Below are 20151 nucleotides of genomic sequence, written 5' to 3'. Positions count from 1 at the left end.
GGGAGAGATAGGGAACCAGTATTGGCCCCTGTAGATGGGAGAGATAGGGAACCAGTACTGGCCCCTGTAGATGGGAGAGATAGGGAACCAGTACTGGCCCCTGTAGATGGGAGAGATAGGGAACCAGTACTGGCCCCTGTAGATGGGAGAGATAGGGAACCAGTACTGGCCCCTGTAGATGGGAGAGATAGGGAACCAGTACTGGCCCCTGTAGATGGGAGAGATAGGGAACCAGTACTGGCCCCTGTAGATGGGAGAGATAGGGCACCAGCAGGGGGGACAGAGGGGGTAGAGGGGCAGGGCACTGGTCTCTCACCAGCTGACAGTCCTCCAGGGAGTTGACCAACTGAGCGTTCTGGCAGGACAGGATGGAGCCAGCCAGGTTGAGCATCACACACACCGCCGACAGCAGCATGAAGAAGGTGATCTATTGAGAGACGGAATAGAGAAGTTGGGATTTATAGAGCAACAGTTGACCAACACAATACAGCCATAACATGGGTTATTCCTCTAGGGAATGTACAGAGATTCACCAGTTGATTTAATGTGCATGTTGTCTTGAGGTAGGCGGTAATGTGTTTTTTAATGCACGGCTACAGTGAGAGGGAAGGCTTCACCAATCAATATTGACTGATTGACTGATTACATTGAGTCATCAGGGGGAGGAAAAGGCAGCAGATTATCACAGAAATCAATAACCCTTTTTCTCAAACGAATGAAGTCCATCTACGATAAACTTAATCTAACCCATGGAGAACCCACCTGCTCAGAGGTTAAGAGCACAAACACCACGCATACATGTTGACATTTGACAGACCAATTTGTTACATTGCTACCAGTAACATTGTCCCTTATAGTTAGTTACAGGACTGTCCTTGATACCATATATATTTTCTCACGATGCCTTTCGTATCCAGTGTCACCTGAAGACCTAAAGCCCTGATGATGGATGGTCAGGTAGAGGAACCAATCTCCCCCTAATTCCTCAGCCCAACTCCAATAAACACTACTGCTTCCCAACAGCCTGATAGATCTCTTCTGTGGCAATTTCCCCCCTCTCTGCACTGTCACCACAGTAGCTACCTCCATGTTCCCCCTCTAGTCTCCCATTAAAAACAATTATCATTATTTCATAGCCGACAGTCCCGGGAAATACATCCTGTGAGGAGAAATAGAGTGAACATTTGGGCTCCTTTAAATTACAGTTCAAGTGTAATAGAATGGGTTTAAAGCAGTCAGAGGCCTCCGCCAGTAGATTACAAGGCAGAGCAGGGTCCTGTATATCAGCCCTGGCCTTCGTCCACACATACTGTAGCCTGTTTGATTTACAGCCCCGGTCCTGGTCCTGGTGCTGCCCCCAGCATTAACCCAGACTGGAGGGCCAGGAGGGAGGGACACAGGGGACACCAGCCCAGCCTGGGGGTGGGAGGAGGGAGGGACACAGGGGACACCAGCCCAGCCTGGGGGTGGGAGGAGGGAGGGACACAGGGGACACCAGTCCAGCCTGGGGGTGGGAGGAGGGAGGAGGGAGCGACACAGTGGACACCAGCCCAGCCTGGGGGTGGGAGGAGGGAGGAGGGAGGGACACAGGGGACACCAGCCCAGCCTGGGGGTGGGAGGAGGGAGGAGGGAGGGACACAGGGGACACCAGCCCAGCCTGGGGGTGGGGGGTGGGAGGAGGGAGGGACACCAGCCCAGCCTGGGTGTGGGGGTGGGAGGAGGGAGGGACACAAGGGAACACCAGCCCAGCCTGGGGGTGGGAGGAGGGAGGAGGGAGGGAGGGACACAGGGGAAACCAGACCAGCCTGGGGTGGGAGGAGGGAGGGACACAGGGGACACCAGCCCAGCCTGGGGGTGGGGGTGGGAGGAGGGAGGGACACAGGGAACACCAGCCCAGCCTGGGGGTGGCTGGTGGGAGGGACACATGGGACACCAGCCCAGCCTGGGGTGGGGGGGTGGGAGGGTCATAGGGGACACCAGCCCAGCCTGGGGGTGGGAGGTGGGAGGGACAAGGGGACACCAGCCCAGCCTGGGGGTGGGAGGGACACATGGGACACCAGCCCAGTCTGGGGGTGGGGTGTGGGAGGGAGGGGAGAGACACAGGGGACACCAGCCCAGCCTGGGGGTGGGAGGGAGGGGAGGGACACAGGGGACCCCAGCCCAGCCTTGGGGTGGGAGGGAGGGAGGGACAAGACACATTTACTGAAAAAGGAGATTGACAAACAGACACAAGTACAGGAGGAGAGGGAGCGAGGGAACGAGGAGGGACAGAGGGAGAGATGGGGTAAACAGATGGAGAGATAAGTTTAAGTGCTTTTGACCATGCCAGGAAATTGTAGAATTGAAAGGTTGATCGGTACGGTTCGATGGAGGTAGACCACGAAATCAGTGGAGAAACACACTACTCCAGGCATTATTCCCTGGCTGTGTGCCCTTGGAGGAAATGCCCACGGTACAATAACACACAGGATGACACTGGCATGACACTGACAGTAGCTGGTTGTCAGTAGAAATATAACTACATCCAATTAACTCCATGTCTTTTCAATGAGAACCGTGACGTAATTGCCAATATGGGGTTGAGACGGATAGAGAGATGGTGGTTTCAGTTGGACTTTAAGATTCAGGTCTTTAAGACTCAGGTCTTTAAGACTCGATTCAGCTGCTACAAATTTTTTAATTAAAAACTAAAACATGAGGAGGGATGAAGAAAACAGTTTGAAGAGTTAGATCAGAAGATCAGAGGAAGAACATTTATTGAATATTTGTGTGTCCATGGGGCGGTTTCACAGACAGCCAAATCCCGGAAAAGTATTTTCAATGGAGAATGTCCATTGAGGTATTTTTTTGGTCCAGGACTAGGCTTAATTAATCTGCCCCTGTATGTATATGTGTACTCTCTGCCCCTGTATGTATACGTCTACTCTCTGCCCCTGTATGTATATGTGTACTCTCTGCCCCTGTATGTATATGTGTACTCTCTGCCCCTGTAAGTATATGTGTACTCTCTGCCCCTGTACGTATATGTGTACTCTCTGCCCCTGTATGTATATGTGTACTCTCTGCCTCTGTATGTATACGTGTACTCTCTGCCCCTGTATGTATATGTGTACTCTCTGCCCCTGTATGTATACGTGTACTCTCTGCCCCTGTATGTATATGTGTGCTCTCTGCCCCTGTATGTATATGTGTACTCTCTGCCCCTGTATATATACGTGTACTCTCTTCCCCTGTATATATACGTGTACTCTCTGCCCCTGTATGTATACGTGTACTCTCTGCCCCTGTATGTATATGTGTACTCTCTGCCCCTGTATGTATATGTGTACTCTCTGCCCCTGTATGTATATGTGTACTCTCTGCCCCTGTATGTATACGTGTACTCTCTGCCCCTGTATGTATACATGTACTCTCTGCCCCTGTATGTATACGTGTACTCTCTGCCCCTGTATGTATATGTGTACTCTCTGCCCCTGTATGTATATGTGTACTCTCTGCCCCTGTATGTATATGTGTACTCTCTGCCTCTGTATGTATATGTGTACTCTCTGCCCCTGTATGTATATGTGTACTCTCTGCCTCTGTATGTATACGTGTACTCTCTGCCCCTGTATGTACGTGTACTCTCTGCCCCTGTATGTATATGTGTACTCTGCCCCTGTATGTATATGTGTACTCTCTGCCCCTGTATGTATATGTGTACTCTCTGCCCCTGTATGTATATGTGTACTCTCTGCCCCTGTATGTATACGTGTACTCTCTGCCCCTGTATGTATACGTGTACTCTCTGCCCCTGTATGTATATGTGTACTCTCTGCCCCTGTATGTATACGTGTACTCTCTGCCCCTGTATGTATATGTGTACTCTCTGCCCCTGTATGTATACGTGTACTCTCTGCCCCTGTATGTATATGTGTACTCTCTGCCCCTGTATGTATATGTGTACTCTCTGCCCCTGTATGTATATGTGTACTCTCTGCCCCTGTATGTATATGTGTACTCTCTGCCCCTGTATGTATATGTGTACTCTCTGCCCCTGTATGTATATGTGTACTCTCTGCCCCTGTATGTATATGTGCACTCTCTGCCCCTGTATGTATATGTGTACTCTCTGCCCCTGTATGTATATGTGTACTCTCTGCCCCTGTATGTATATGTGTACTCTCTGCCCCTGTATGTATATGTGTACTCTCTGCCCCTGTATGTATATGTGTACTCTCTGCCCCTGTATATATACGTGTACTCTCTGCCCCTGTATGTATACGTGTACTCTCTGCCCCTGTATGTATACGTGTACTCTCTGCCCCTGTATGTATATGTGTACTCTCTGCCCCTGTATGTATATGTGTACTCTCTGCCCCTGTATGTATATGTGTACTCTCTGCCCCTGTATATATACGTGTACTCTCTGCCCCTGTATGTATACGTGTACTCTCTGCCCCTGTATGTATATGTGTACTCTCTGCCCCTGTATGTATATGTGTACTCTCTGCCCCTGTATGTATATGTGTACTCTCTGCCCCTGTATGTATATGTGTACTCTCTGCCCCTGTATGTATATGTGTACTCTTATGCGCTTTTCATTTCTAGCTTGAAACGTGCATGAGGGTGTTTAAACACGGATCATAAAGTGCTTCTGTATTTCCATGTTGATATGTTAATTAACCTTGGATTGTCACATCACTGAATGTGTGTGTGTGTGTGTGTTACTAAACTGCCATATGGTAAGAAAAGACAGACTGCTTTACATGTTCACCTTCAGAGAGACTGTGACGGTCAACATCTTCAGAGTACAACACTCCTTCCCTTGCTTCAAATGTCTCATCACTGACATTAAAGGAAACAGGCAGCAAGCTGAGAACTGACAGTTTTATTATTTTGTGTAAAAACATATTATTGCTTGACTAATAATAGAACGAGGCCATGACAATGACTATTTTGTAAGGCAGCGATTGAGCAGAGAGACCGTTCCTCCAACATCAGTCGTAAAACGCCTATTAACGGGCACCTCTTGAGTGTTCGCCTCATCGCCAGCTGAACACAGCCAATCAAATGAACTGCTCAATCTCACCAGGTTTTCTGCTGCTCTCTCAGTGGCAATTCCCACTGGGGGGAAAATGCTCCTTATAGTGTGAGGGACATTTCCATAAAACAATCATATATTTACACATTCATATGAAATATGTCGTTACAATGTGTGTCTACTGTTTAGATTGTGGTGGAACTCACAAATTCCCTTTTAATATTAAATCAGACTCACCAAGGATGCTCTGACAAGACGTCACAGGTCAAATCTGAGACGAGCAAAACCAGCATTCTATTCTGTGATTTTCTATTTGTTTTTATTTGTTTCTGTTCATTTATTTCCCATCTTTGTTTCCATTATCTTCCTTTTTATTGCTTTCCATTCATTTGATTCAGCACCGACGAGAAGGCAGGCAGGTAAGTGTCTGCAGTAAATCTCATTAATAGCTGAGTTTATCGTCTGTGCCTTATAGCTAACCTGACTGAATGGCTGTCCTTTTAGAGGATACCATATTCACCACACACACCTGTCTCCTGGGCTAATGAAAATGTGTGCCTCCACACTGGCTCTGTGTTCTAATTTGGGATCACATTTCACTGTTTAACAGACACTCATTAATTACCGTCCACCACCATGACCCCAGGATGACACACAGACTGATTGACAGACTGACAGACACTGCTAGGGCATGCCATCAGAGTTAGGGTCAATTCCATTTTCTATTCAGTCAATTCAGGAAGTACACTGAAATTCCAATTCATTTTACTTCCTGGACCCCAACTCTTCATGCCACTGAGGGACTGAGGAGATTTACACCGCGTGTCACAGTCACCATTAAACACTCGATAATATATCACCACCATTTTGTTTTCTGATATCAGTGGACAGGGGATGGAAAACAGGCTCAGGCATGGACTTTTTCCATCAGGGCTCTAATCATTCATACATACAGTCATTTCCCTGATGTGTAGTATGGTATGACCACCCACAGGGGACATGTGCAGTTGAAATACTATATGACAGGAAGTTTGAGTCGGTCAGACTAGTCACACAGAGGCAGAATGAGGGAACGATGAGAAGACTGTCTGCAAGCTGCAGAGTCATGCAACGGACTGCAGGTCTAACCAACTTTAACCATGAAACAATAACGACGTAAAACACATCAAATAATCTGTATAATAAAACCAGGAAACAATAACTAAGTAAAACACGTGAAATAATCTGTATAATACTCAATTAGTAGTTTAGTACAAATATTCAGTATGCCTACACTTCCATAATTAACTAATAGACAGCTAGTGTGTGGAGGGTTGAGGAGAGCAGTCAGACAGTACAACTGGGATGTTTTTGAAGAGCTTTTGAAAACTGAAGGGTGCTTAGAGAGAGCAGCGTTGCCTTCACTGGCTAGGACATACATGTTGCTGGAAAGCTGCGCGTAGAATGGCTCTAATGTGGACAAAGACCGCTAATATCTTTCCACTTTACAACTCTCCTCCTCTGTCTGTCACAAACCAAAAAACAAAACCAGAAATATGGTTTCTAATCTGTGAATCTGCAGGGGAATGAGTCGTATTGGGGCTTTTTGGTCTAGATTGCTGTTGTTGTCATGTTGAAAGCCATGCGGCCCCATGCAACCCCCTGTCCCCCTATAGCAGGGTCCAGCTCAGTCAAATGTAGCAGTGTTAATGGAGCATTAGCATTCAATAGGTGACACGTCTTTCTCTGACCCCAGTAACACTGCAGCCCACCAGGCCTGTCTGTCTCTGACCCCAGTAACACTGTAGCCCACCAGGCCTGTCTGTCTCTGACCCCAGTAACGCTGCAGCCCACCAGGCCTGTCTGTCTCTGACCCCAGTAACACTGTAGCCCACCAGGCCTGTCTGTCTCTGACCCCAGTAACACTGTAGCCCACCAGGCCTGTCTGGCTCTGACCCCAGACCCCAATGTAACACTGCAGCCCACCAGACCTGTCTGTCTCTGACCCCAGTAACACTGCAGCCCACCAGACCTGTCTGTCTCTGACCCCAGTAACACTGCAGCCCACCAGGCCTGTCTGTCTCTGACCCCAGTAACACTGCAGTAACACTGCAGCCCACCAGGCCTGTCTGTCTCTGACCCCAGTAACACTGTAGCCCACAAGGCCTGTCTGTCTCTGACCCCAGTAACACTGCAGCCCACCAGGCCTGTCTGTCTCTGACCCCAGTAACACTCCAGTAACACTGCAGCCCACCAGGCCTGTCTGTCTCTGACCCCAGTAACACTGCAGCCCACCAGACCTGTCTGTCTCTGACCCCAGTAACACTGCAGCCCACCAGACCTGTCTGTCTCTGACCCCAGTAACACTGCAGCCCACCAGGCCTGTCTATCCCTGACCCCAGTAACACTGCAGCCCACCAGGCCTGTCTGTCTCTGACCCCAGTAACACTGTAGCCCACCAGGCCTGTCTGTCTCTGACCCCAGTAACACTGTAGCCCACCAGGCCTGTCTGTCTCTGACCCCAGTAACACTGTAGCCCACCAGACCTGTCTGTCTCTGACCCCAGTAACACTGTAGCCCACCAGGCCTGTCTGTCTCTGACCCCAGTAACACTGCAGCCCACCAGGCCTGTCTGTCTCTGACCCCAGTAACACTGCAGCCCACCAGGCCTGTCTGTCTCTGACCCCAGTAACACTGTAGCCCACCAGGCCTGTCTGTCTCTGACCCCAGTAACACTGCAGCCCACCAGGCCTGTCTGTCTCTGACCCCAGTAACACTGCAGGCCTGGGGAATGAGTCGTATTGGGGCTTTTTGGTCTAGATTGCTGTTGTTGTCATGTTGAAAGCCATGCGGCCCCATGCAACCCCCTGTCACCCTATAGCAGGGTCCAGCTCAGTCAAATGTAGCAGTGTTGATGGAGCATTAGCATTCAATAGGTGACACGTCTGTCTCTGACCCCAGTAACACTGCAGCCCACCAGACCTGTCTGTCTCTGACCCCAGTAACACTGCAGCCCACCAGGCCTGTCTGTCTCTGACCCCAGTAACACTGCAGCCCACCAGGCCTGTCTGTCTCTGACCCCAGTAACACTGTAGCCAACCAGGCCTGTCTGTCCTGACCCCAGTAACACTGCAGGCCTGGGGAATGAGTTGTGGGGCTTTTTGGTCTAGATTGCTGTTGTTGTCATGTTGAAAGCCAGCCCCATGCAACCCCGTCACTAGCAGGGTCCAGCCAGTCAAATGTAGCAGTGTTGATGGAGCATTAGCATTCAATAGGTGACACGTCTGTCTCTGACCCCAGTAACACTGCAGCCCACCAGGCCTGTCTGTCTCTGACCCCAGTAACACTGCAGCCCACCAGGCCTGTCTGTCTCTGACCCCAGTAACACTGCAGCCCACCAGGCCTGTCTATCCCTGACCCCAGTAACACTGCAGCCCACCAGGCCTGTCTGTCTCTGACCCCAGTAACACTGTAGCCCACCAGGCCTGTCTGTCTCTGACCCCAGTAACACTGCAGCCCACCAGGCCTGTCTGTCTCTGACCCCAGTAACACTGTAGCCCACCAGACCTGTCTGTCTCTGACCCCAGTAACACTGTAGCCCACCAGGCCTGTCTGTCTCTGACCCCAGTAACACTGCAGCCCACCAGGCCTGTCTGTCTCTGACCCCAGTAACACTGCAGCCCACCAGGCCTGTCTGTCTCTGACCCCAGTAACACAGCCCACCAGGCCTGTCTGTCTCTGACCCCAGTAACACTGCAGCCCACCAGGCCTGTCTGTCTCTGACCCCAGTAACACTGCAGGCCTGGGGAATGAGTCCATTGGGGCTTTTTGGTCTAGATTGCTGTTGTTGTCATGTTGAAAGCCATGCGGCCCCATGCAACCCCCTGTCACCCTATAGCAGGGTCCAGCTCAGTCAAATGTAGCAGTGTTGATGGAGCATTAGCATTCAATAGGTGACACGTCTGTCTCTGACCCCAGTAACACTGCAGCCCACCAGGCCTGTCTGTCTTTGACCCCAGCAACACTGTAGCCCACCAGGCCTGTCCTTCTCTGACCCCAGTAACACTGTAGCCCACCAGACCTGTCTGTCTCTGACCCCAGTAACACTGCAGCCCACCAGACCTGTCTGTCTCTGACCCCAGTAACACTGCAGCCCACCAGGCCTGTCTGTCTCTGACCCCAGTAACACTGCAGGCCTGGGGAATGAGTCGTATTGGGGCTTTTTGGTCTAGATTGCTGTTGTTGTCATGTTGAAAGCCATGCGGCCCCATGCAACCCCTGTCACCCTATAGCAGGGTCCAGCTCAGTCAAATGTAGCAGTGTTGATGGAGCATTAGCATTCAATAGGTGACACGTCTGTCTCTGACCCCAGTAACACTGCAGCCCACCAGACCTGTCTGTCTCTGACCCCAGTAACACTGCAGCCCACCAGGCCTGTCTGTCTCTGACCCCAGTAACACTGCAGCCCACCAGGCCTGTCTGTCTCTGACCCCAGTAACACTGTAGCCAACCAGGCCTGTCTGTCTCTGACCCCAGTAACACTGCAGGCCTGGGGAATGAGTCGTATTGGGGCTTTTTGGTCTAGATTGCTGTTGTTGTCATGTTGAAAGCCATGCGGCCCCATGCAACCCCGTCACCCTATAGCAGGGTCCAGCTCAGTCAAATGTAGCAGTGTTGATGGAGCATTAGCATTCAATAGGTGACACGTCTGTCTCTGACCCCAGTAACACTGCAGCCCACCAGGCCTGTCTGTCTCTGACCCCAGTAACACTGCAGCCCACCAGACCTGTCTGTCTCTGACCCCAGTAACACTGCAGCCCACCAGGCCTGTCTGTCTCTGACCCCAGTAACACTGTAGCCCACCAGGCCTGTCTGTCTCTGACCCCAGTAACACTGCAGCCCACCAGGCCTGTCTGTCTCTGACCCCAGTAACACTGCAGGCCTGGGGAATGAGTCGTATTGGGGCTTTTTGGTCTAGATTGCTGTTGTTGTCATGTTGAAAGCCATGCGGCCCCATGCAACCCCTGTCACCCTATAGCAGGGTCCAGCTCAGTCAAATGTAGCAGTGTTGATGGAGCATTAGCATTCAATAGGTGACACGTCTGTCTCTGACCCCAGTAACACTGCAGCCCACCAGACCTGTCTGTCTCTGACCCCAGTAACACTGCAGCCCACCAGGCCTGTCTGTCTCTGACCCCAGTAACACTGCAGCCCACCAGGCCTGTCTGTCTCTGACCCCAGTAACACTGTAGCCAACCAGGCCTGTCTGTCTCTGACCCCAGTAACACTGCAGGCCTGGGGAATGAGTCGTATTGGGGCTTTTTGGTCTAGATTGCTGTTGTTGTCATGTTGAAAGCCATGCGGCCCCATGCAACCCCGTCACCCTATAGCAGGGTCCAGCTCAGTCAAATGTAGCAGTGTTGATGGAGCATTAGCATTCAATAGGTGACACGTCTGTCTCTGACCCCAGTAACACTGCAGCCCACCAGGCCTGTCTGTCTCTGACCCCAGTAACACTGCAGCCCACCAGGCCTGTCTGTCTCTGACCCCAGTAACACTGCAGCCCACCAGGCCTGTCTGTCTCTGACCCCAGTAACACTGTAGCCCACCAGGCCTGTCTGTCTCTGACCCCAGTAACACTGCAGCCCACCAGGCCTGTCTGTCTCTGACCCCGGTAACACTGCAGGCCTGGGGAATGAGTCGTATTGGGGCTTTTTGGTCTAGATTGCTGTTGTTGTCATGTTGAAAGCCATGCGGCCCCATGCAACCCCTGTCACCCTATAGCAGGGTCCAGCTCAGTCAAATGTAGCAGTGTTGATGGAGCATTAGCATTCAATAGGTGACACGTCTGTCTCTGACCCCAGTAACACTGCAGCCCACCAGACCTGTCTGTCTCTGACCCCAGTAACACTGCAGCCCACCAGGCCTGTCTGTCTCTGACCCCAGTAACACTGCAGCCCACCAGGCCTGTCTGTCTCTGACCCCAGTAACACTGTAGCCAACCAGGCCTGTCTGTCTCTGACCCCAGTAACACTGCAGGCCTGGGGAATGACGTATTGGGGCTTTTTGTCTAGATTGCTGTTGTTGTCATGTTGAAAGCCATGCGGCCCCATGCAACCCCGTCACCCTAGCAGGGTCCAGCCAGTCAAATGTAGCAGTGTTGATGGAGCATTAGCATTCAATAGGTGACACGTCTGTCTCTGACCCCAGTAACACTGCAGCCCACCAGGCCTGTCTGTCTCTGACCCCAGTAACACTGCAGCCCACCAGGCCTGTCTGTCTCTGACCCCAGTAACACTGCAGCCCACCAGACCTGTCTGTCTCTGACCCCAGTAACACTGCAGCCCACCAGACCTGTCTGTCTCTGACCCCAGTAACACTGCAGCCCACCAGGCCTGTCTGTCTCTGACCCCAGTAACACTGCAGCCCACCAGGCCTGTCTGTCTCTGACCCCAGTAACTCTTCAGACCGACAAGCTCATTAGCCACAATGGCACACAGACAGGGTCCTATGAAGTCCTCAAAAACGAGTGTTGACGCAACAACAAAAAGTGGCTTTGTCATAACAGCTAGCTATGTTGCTAGATTGCCATACAGGCACAGGGGCACTGCTGCTACCAACTATATAATGCAGAACATTACCCTTGAAAGATGTAACCTTGGAAAATGAGAAATATGCATGTGTAGTAGAGGCAGCGAGGATGCTCTCGTCTACCCAAAGGCAGCTGCTTGTGTTCCTCTGTGTGTATGAGTCTAGAGCCAGGCTGTGGGTCAGGCAGAGAGGCCCAGTCTAAACAGGGTCCTGCTCCCCAACAGACGGCCTGAGATGTCCTTCCCCCTGACCCTTGACCTGAGGGAGGGGGTTTATGGGAAGGTAAATAAACCAGAAAAGGCACACAGTGTAAAAACAATGGCTTCTAACTGGGGGTCAACCTCTAGAATAACAACCTGTTGACACGTGCCCATGCCAGGGCCTGTTAGGGTGGGACGTCTGGGGACTGGAAGCCTTGGGACTGGAGAGATGAGCTGGGGGTACTGGGTCATTTTGTCGGAGCCGGATGGAGCCGTTAGACCGAGGTGGAGGTATAGGAGCGCAACTCTCTGAGTCTTCTGCTCTGCAGCACAAATGACTATTTAGTCTGCAGCACTGCCACGACAAGACATCATTTATTTTCAATTATCTCAGCCCAGAGAGAGATTGGAGAAATGCTGTTGTGTTCTTCTTTTTTCTCTAACAAGCCTTGTGATTGTGTTTGTTGCCAACACATCTATTCTGTGTGTCTCTGCAGGGCTGCTAAACTCTATCCAGCAGTGCCTTCACCTCTCAGCCAGACACACATTGATTTCCCAACTCACTCTGTACATAACTAACTTCACACTCCATTTTTCCTCTTTACGGTTGTCTGTTTGGAGAACAACTAACATAGCGGAGTATAGTGGGTTTGTATTACAATAACCCCGGAGGGCAAGAAAAGCAACATTCGCAGCACGCACTACAGAGTCTTTAATCAGGCAAAGAAAACATCGTGTATTTTTCATATTTTCTTTCCACCGTTTCTGCGCTATCACCCCTGTTGACTTGACAAATAGTGGAGACTGAGGGTTAAGGATGGATTTATTGCAGTCTGGTTAGCAGGAAGCCCAGGGCGACAGCAGCTGGTTGCAATATCACAGGGCAAAACAGGGAGGGAGTAACCCTTTCCGTCCGGCCTCCCCTCCCAGCCCTCCACCTCCCAGCCCTCCACCTCCCAGCCGTCCCCTGGCTGTAAGATATGCATGCCCACAGCCATATTGAGTTACCCCGGGTGGCCGTGCACCACAGCGCATGTTTGTACTCCATCACCATGAATATGATCACACAAACAAACCCTGGTGGTGTTGTTACAAACCCTCAACAGGCAGGCAGGCAGGCTGACTGACCATGGAGAACTGACTGACTGGGAGTCAATCTGAACCAGGCATAATGGATTCCACAGACCCTCATCCCTCAGGGGCAAATGTTTCAACCATGTGAATAGGAGATCACTTACACGTTCCTTCATTACCTGGAGAGGCTGTGGGCCCTGATGAGGGTCCCAGTAACTGAGATGTATCGGAGTCGACTGGGAGTGAAAAAGCTTTCTCTGTCGTGAGACGGCGACCTCGTCCATCAGGGAGGCAGCGTGAATTCAGAGTGACCCGTCTGCCAGTCTGCATATCTGCTAGGCCTGATAAGAGGTCTCAGGGAGGACAGTATGTGGAGAAATACATCAGCCAAACACCCTCTATAGGATCAGACCTCATTGAGCTATAATGGCACCTGATCGGACTGCACATTTCACCCCTCTCATATGTTCTCCTCCCACAGTATGTTTCTAACAGTAACACCGTGCCCTACCACACAGTCGGGAGGGGTGAACCAGAGGTCACAGCAGAATAGAGGTCAATTGCGGCATTAATCAACACTTGTTCTATCAATCCATATCCACAAATGTTCAATGAATCTTAGAATAGAATGGAACAGAGCTAACTGGAAAACATTAGAGAGATAACGAACGTAGGGCCAGAGAGGAGCAGCCCAGGTGATGAGTCCACAGACAGACACACAGCAGTGGAGACAGGGTAGTAGAGTAGTGTGGTATCTGCTATGTTGACTGCCCAGGTTAACTGGCCCATAGGAGGAGCACATCGTCCGAGCCTAAAGATCCATTGTTTGAAGCGAAATGAGGGCCACAATACAGCCCAGGGGGGTCACCATGTGATTAGCCTCCACTTTTCAACATTTAATCAGTTCCTGACCTCAGCTAAAACAAGGAGGCCCAGCCCAGGCCACCGCTGAGGACGACGTAATGAGTTTGGGCTGTAATGGCTCCGTCTCCCTGCAGGTACAAACCTCTGGTGACAGGGGAGGGAGAGAGAGGGAGAGAGAGAGGGAGAGAGAGAGAGGGAGAGAGGGAGAGAGAGAGAGAGAGAGAGTGAGAGAGGGGGCGAGAGAGAGAGAGAGAGAGAGAGAGACTGCAAGAAACTCAAGAGGAGAGCCAGAAGTCATGTCCTTGCGAGACATAGGGTGTGATCCCAATGCACCAATGAAAAGGGTTGACTATTTCAAACTGCTGCTTCAGTACAGAGAAAGGCAGCGAGAGGCCTATTGGTGCTACTACTTGTGTTTGTGTTCATACCTTCTCCTCCAGTCAGAGACACCTCTGGTTCAGTCTGAAGGGCACAGTCAGACGATGTTGGTGAACAGATCAGCTCCCCTCTTTGGAGAGCAAAACACTGGCGGGTAACAATAGCAGGATAATATTCTATGGCTGAGAATTGCTAAGGCAGCACGGATCATCACAGTCTCGCCAATAAACCATCAGATAAGGAGGCTAATTCATATTCTAATGAATATGGATCCACAGCCCCTGCTCTGGAGGGCTCTAGGGGAGGACATCATTCATCAGCCTTATCTATCTCAGAGAGAGAGAGAGAGAGAGCTGGAGAAAACACTGCGCCGTACATTATCCTGCACCAAGTGCCCTCATCTCTCTTCTCTCTCTCGTCCCTGTGTTTTTGATGCACAGAGTGTGTACTGTACGTGATAGAAAGGGAGGGGGAGATAGAGAGACAGTAGAGGAGGGCGGGAGGTTGGGAGACTGGGAGAGAGTTGTTTGAGTGACTGGGAGGAGAGAGAGAGAGAGAGGGGGGGGGTTCTGATCGTTTATTTCACTTGTGTTGTTTATTATCTATTCCACTTCCTTTGGCAATGTAAACATGTTTCCTATGTCAATAAAGCCCTTTTGAATTGAATTGAGACAGAGATGTCCTTGAGTCTTTCTGAGTGAAGCAACAGGATATTCTGTCCTAAACTCTCTCACCCTGTCACTCTCTCTATCTCTCTCTCTCTCTCTCAGAGCTCTGCAACAACAGCAAGAGCCACATTGTTTACACATGTCTTTGTTTTTCGAGGTCAGCTGTAGCATATTCTACTGGGAGAAGAGTTCATTAGTAATATCCAGTCAAGGGTGAGGGGGAGAGAGAGAGAGAGGGAGGGGGACGAGAGAGAGAGAGAGAGGGGGCAGAGAGAGAGAGGGGGGAGCGAGAGAGAGGGGGAGGCTCTGTGATGGCAGTTTGGTTGAGGGCCAGGGATAGCAGGCAGGCGAAACAGAAACTGCAGTCCTTTCAAATGTCTCAGCTGAGTTACCTCACTCTCCTGCCTGGGACTCTGACTCAGCAAACAAACAGAGCTGGAATCTGTGTGCAAAGCTGTTTGTCAGTGTCTGAAAAGCAAGAGCCCGTTCCCCTGGTGTCACCTACTCGAACCTGTGACTGATAATGTAGCCTTGCTGGAGGTGGTACTCTTAAAAAAAGTTCTTCAGAGTGATGCCATAGGGCACTTGTCAAACTCATTCCAGGGCCGACTGTCTGCTGGTTTTTGCTCCTCCCTTGCACTTGATTGATGAATTAAGGGCACTGATTAGTCAGGAACTCCCCTCACCTGGTTGTCTAGGTCTTAATTGAAAGGAAAAACCAAAAACCAGCAGACACTATGCCCTCCTTGGAATGAGTTTGACACCCCTGCCATAGGGGAAGCATTTTAGGTTATCTGAAGAACCTTAAATGGGAGCTAGAATCCCCCCATAAATGTTTCAACCCTGGCACAACCATTTCAGTAGTGGATGCAATAAGTCCAAGTAACAGATTGAAATAGTTTAGGAAAATGTACGTTATTTACATTTGAGTAGCATAAGATTAATTTATCAATGAACATGCAAAAACATAGATATTGAAACAAACCTGCAATAGAGAATGCTGGGAAATATGATAATGATGGGCGTGGCTTTGGTTCATCTCTGGTTATTAACACAAACACTGAGATAATTTTACACCAATGAGTGTTTATTTAACTCTTTACAAGTGTTAATTTAACTCCTGAATTAACACAAAAAATGTTACACTGAAAAATCAACACTAGATAACACTGGCCAATTTGCTGTGTGCTATGAAAGGGACACATCTGCAGGCTTCCATACATTTCAAGAACATTTTAGAATTATGAAGAACCCTAGATGCCATTAAGAACCTTCATTTTTTCAGTGTAGGCAAACTGTATGGGATTTTGACTGCTCCCCTCTGCTATGAGGCTGCAGAGTAACTGTTGGGTGAAGCAGATCACACACACACACACACACACACACACACACACACACACGCGCACTCACGCACACACACAATCTGAACTAATAGGCACTTATAGTCTCATCTGTCGGCCTCATCAAAGCAGACTGGGCACAGCCCCAGCTTATAAAACATCATGTCCAGCAACACTGTAACAAAGACAACACCACCTACATCAGTCTATACAGGCTTTTATGGTTTATTCTCCCCCAACATTGGAAATGGTGGTTGAACTGTGGGCCAGTGGGCTGGGCTGAGAGAGCCAGGCAGACTGCTCAGACGGTGATATGATGTCACTTCCTGTGGGCTCATTCTGCAGCTGCTTGCTCTCTGTAGGGGTCAGGGAACGGTGAGGAGTACCACAGTGTCAGTTCCAGGCCAATGATCACAGAGCCACAAACTAATTACTCACCTCTACTGCCTCCCCCTTCCTTCCCAACATCAACCCCTCTCTCCTGTCTCTGGTACCCTGCTGCTTCACTGGGGGGGGACATCAATATTCTTCCTGGCCCATGACACATCTGTGGGGACATGTTTATCGCAATGGAATCAGAGCCTGTCCTGAGCCCGTTGACTCTGAATGGGAGGTTTTGCAGGATCTGTGAAGCCTTGTTGTTTCTGAGTAAGAGTGAACTGACATCTGAGGCTATGGTGCGTTAACACATAACTGAGGCACGGAGCGTGTCATTGGCTCTGAGATTTCCGAGACAAGAGGAAAGAGACCCAAATAGGAGTATACACTGAGTGTACAAAATATTAGGAACACCTGCTCTTTCCATGACTGACCAGGTGAATCCAGGTGAAAGATATAATCCCTTATTTATGTCACTTGTTAAATCCACTTCAATCAGTATAGATGAAGGGGAGGAGACAGGTTAAAGGAGGATTTTTAAGCCTTGAGACAATTGAGACATGGATTGTGTATGTGTGCCATCCAGAGGGTGAATGGGCAAGACAAAATATTTCAGTGCTAATTGAACTGGGTTTGTTAGTAGGTGCCAGGCGCACCGGTTTGAGTTTGTCACGAACTGTAACACTGATGGGTTTTTCACACTCAACAGTTTCCTGTGTGTATCAAGAATGGTCCACCACCCAAAGGACATCCAGACAACTTGACACAACTGTGGGAAGCATTGGAGTCAACATGGCCCAGCATCCCTTGGAATGCTTTCGACACCTTGTAGAGTCCATGCCCTGACGAATTGAGGCTGTTCTGAGGGCAAAAGGGGTGCGACCCAATATTAGGAAGGTGTTCCTAACGTTTTATACACTCAGTGTATATCTCCCATGGCCACATTGTGATACATTTTCTCTACTTCTTCTCTCTGTAAAGCAATTCCCCATTCCCCTTAGCCTTGTGCCTTCAACCTGACGCTCTGTTGATCAGGACGGACCAACTCTCACTCTGTTGCTATAGCACATCCTGACAGACAGTCCTCTGGGGCCCGTCTCCACGACACACAGCTACATCTCCTGCTAAAGTTTACACATCTGGGTCAAGGCAAAAAATAACAGTACTCTGAGGAGGATGCGGAGAGAGAGGAGAGGAGAGGGAGGACATAAACACACTTCCAGACAGATATGGAGCTGTGAAAGTAGCAAAGCAGTGTGTGTGTGTGTGTGTGTGTGTGTGTGTGTGTGTGTGTGTCTTTTTCCTGACAGTCAGGCAGGCAGGGCTATATAAAACCTGGAGAGCCCACAGCGCCCTAATTACTGGAAATGACAGGCAGCAGCAGCAACATTAACACCATTCTAATACACTCAATGATTCCCCTGAAATGCACTGCTCCTCTAGCCGTGTCCAATTGACTTTGTTAGCTTCAATTAATACAACTGACTGTACTAATGCACAACGTGGGAGAATGCAAATGCATACCCTCGTGGTAAACAGGCGAGCTCTCTCATTATACGGACAATGAAGATAAGCAGGAAGAGTCTCTGTGGGTAAACAGAACAGTGTGTGAAAATGTGTGAAAGAAGTGTGTATGATATACATCTTGACAGAATACAAATGCCTCACACAGCCAGAAATAGCTGCTCTATACAGTAACCAGCTACAATTTGTGGAAACAGACAGTCTTTCATTTAAACTATTCTGTGCATCTTATACATTGGCCCACATGGTGGATGTACCATTTTCTACCCAACTAAATGTGTTTAAAAGACCAGGATAGAATGTTATGACACACATCCAGAAGACTCTAATTAGATTGTCTTGTTAGACCCTGGAAGAGCTGTGTTTAGGAGTGTGTAGCAGTTACAGTTGGCACACACATCATGCTCACAACTGCACCCCCCCCCACACACACACACACCAATACCCAACCATACATACAAACTACACCAAACACATACACCACACCAAGAAGCAGGGGATAGATATATCCCCACCCGCCACAACCAATTCTCCCACATACCCATCAAGAATCAAACTGCCACAAGTTGTTGTCAAGTAGCTGTCAAGTTGATACAACCAGTTGTCTATAAATAAGTTTAGTTTGACTAAACACATTTATATGGGAACCCTAAGGGCATGTGTGGGATTTGCACATACACACATACACATATAAACACAAAGAAAGAACCTCTCCACGTGTTCCAGAGAGTTGCCATCTGCCAACCAAATGCTTCTCCGCAGAGGTTTCACATGGAGGTTTCACATGGAGGTTTCACATGGAGGTTTCACATGGAGGTTTCACATGGAGGTTTCACATGGAGGTTTCACATGGAGGTTTCACATGGAGGTTTCACATGGAGGTTTCACATGGAGGTTTCACGTGGAGGTTTCACATGGAGGTTTCACATGGAGGTTTCATATGGAGATTTCATATGGAGGTTTCACATGGAGGTTTCACATGGAGGTTTCACATGGAGGTTTCACATGGAGGTTTCATATGGAGGTTTCACATGGAGGTTTCACATGGAGGTTTCACATGGAGGTTTCATATGGACGTTTCACATGGACGTTTCACATGGAGGTTTCACATGGAGGTTTCACATGGAGGTTTCACATGGAGGTTTCATATGGAGGTTTCATATGGAGGTTCACATGGAGGTTTCACATGGAGATTTCATATGGAGGTTTCACATGGAGATTTCATATGGAGGTTTCACATGGAGATTTCATATGGAGGTTTCATATGGAGGTTTCATATGGAGATTTCATATGGAGATTTCATATGGAGGTTTCACATGGAGGTTTCACATGGAGGTTTCACATGGAGGTTTCATATGGAGGTTTCATATGGAGGTTTCACATGGAGGTTTCATATGGAGGTTTCACATGGAGGTTTCACATGGAGGTTTCATATGGAGGTTTCACATGGAGGTTTCACATGGAGGTTTCATATGGAGGTTTCATATGGACGTTTCACATGGAGGTTTCACATGGAGGTTTCATATGGAGGTTTCATATGGAGGTTTCACATGGAGGTTTCACATGGAGATTTCATATGGAGGTTTCACATGGAGATTTCATATGGAGGTTTCATATGGAGGTTTCACATGGAGGTTTCACATGGAGGTTTCATATGGAACCACTGGATTAGCCATTAGTGAAAGTTAAATGGATGTTCTGTAACCAGACCCTTTAAAGGCACCCTGGTTTATTTAAAATGATCTGGGGATAAAATAAATAACTACAAAGCGAGTCATGGAGCCGAGGCACGAAGGCAGAATATAGCCTGCATAAGTGAAGGGCTTCTCTGCCCCCCCCCCAGTGTAACACAGCCATTGACATAAAGGTAAATGTTTAGATCCGGGTCATTTCTGCACAGGCCTCACCTCACTCCTCTGACACGGGGCACCCTGAGAAAGCAATATTTTGGGCATGGAGCTGAGGGAATCTACTGTACAGTTCAACTGACATCCAACTCGATAGACTAAATAGTGATCCGTTTTACTCGGCTTAGCAACGGTAATGGGGATGGATAGAAAGGCTAAGAAGGATGAAATCAGACCCATAAAATAAGAGGGAGTAGGAGGTTTTTTCGTGACTATGTGACTTAA

General features: G+C 49.2%; 1 protein-coding gene across 2 annotated transcripts in view; it reads right to left on the bottom strand.

Moving 5' to 3' along the window:
• Nucleotides 1–20151, bottom strand: part of LOC112263630 (protein FAM189A1) — a 146061-nt gene that overhangs the window by 37968 nt on the left and 87942 nt on the right. For both annotated transcript variants that reach the window (XM_042330873.1, XM_042330874.1), the window contains exon 3: nucleotides 317–427. In XM_042330873.1, the coding sequence (XP_042186807.1) occupies nucleotides 317–427 (111 nt within the window). The remainder of the gene's footprint in view (nucleotides 1–316; nucleotides 428–20151) is intronic.

The sequence above is a fragment of the Oncorhynchus tshawytscha genome, linkage group LG12 (genome assembly GCF_018296145.1).
Source record: "Oncorhynchus tshawytscha isolate Ot180627B linkage group LG12, Otsh_v2.0, whole genome shotgun sequence".
In the NCBI taxonomy this organism is placed as follows: domain Eukaryota; kingdom Metazoa; phylum Chordata; class Actinopteri; order Salmoniformes; family Salmonidae; genus Oncorhynchus; species Oncorhynchus tshawytscha.
The sequence above is the reverse complement of the archived record's forward strand: the minus strand, read 5'-3'. Positions and strand labels throughout refer to the sequence as shown.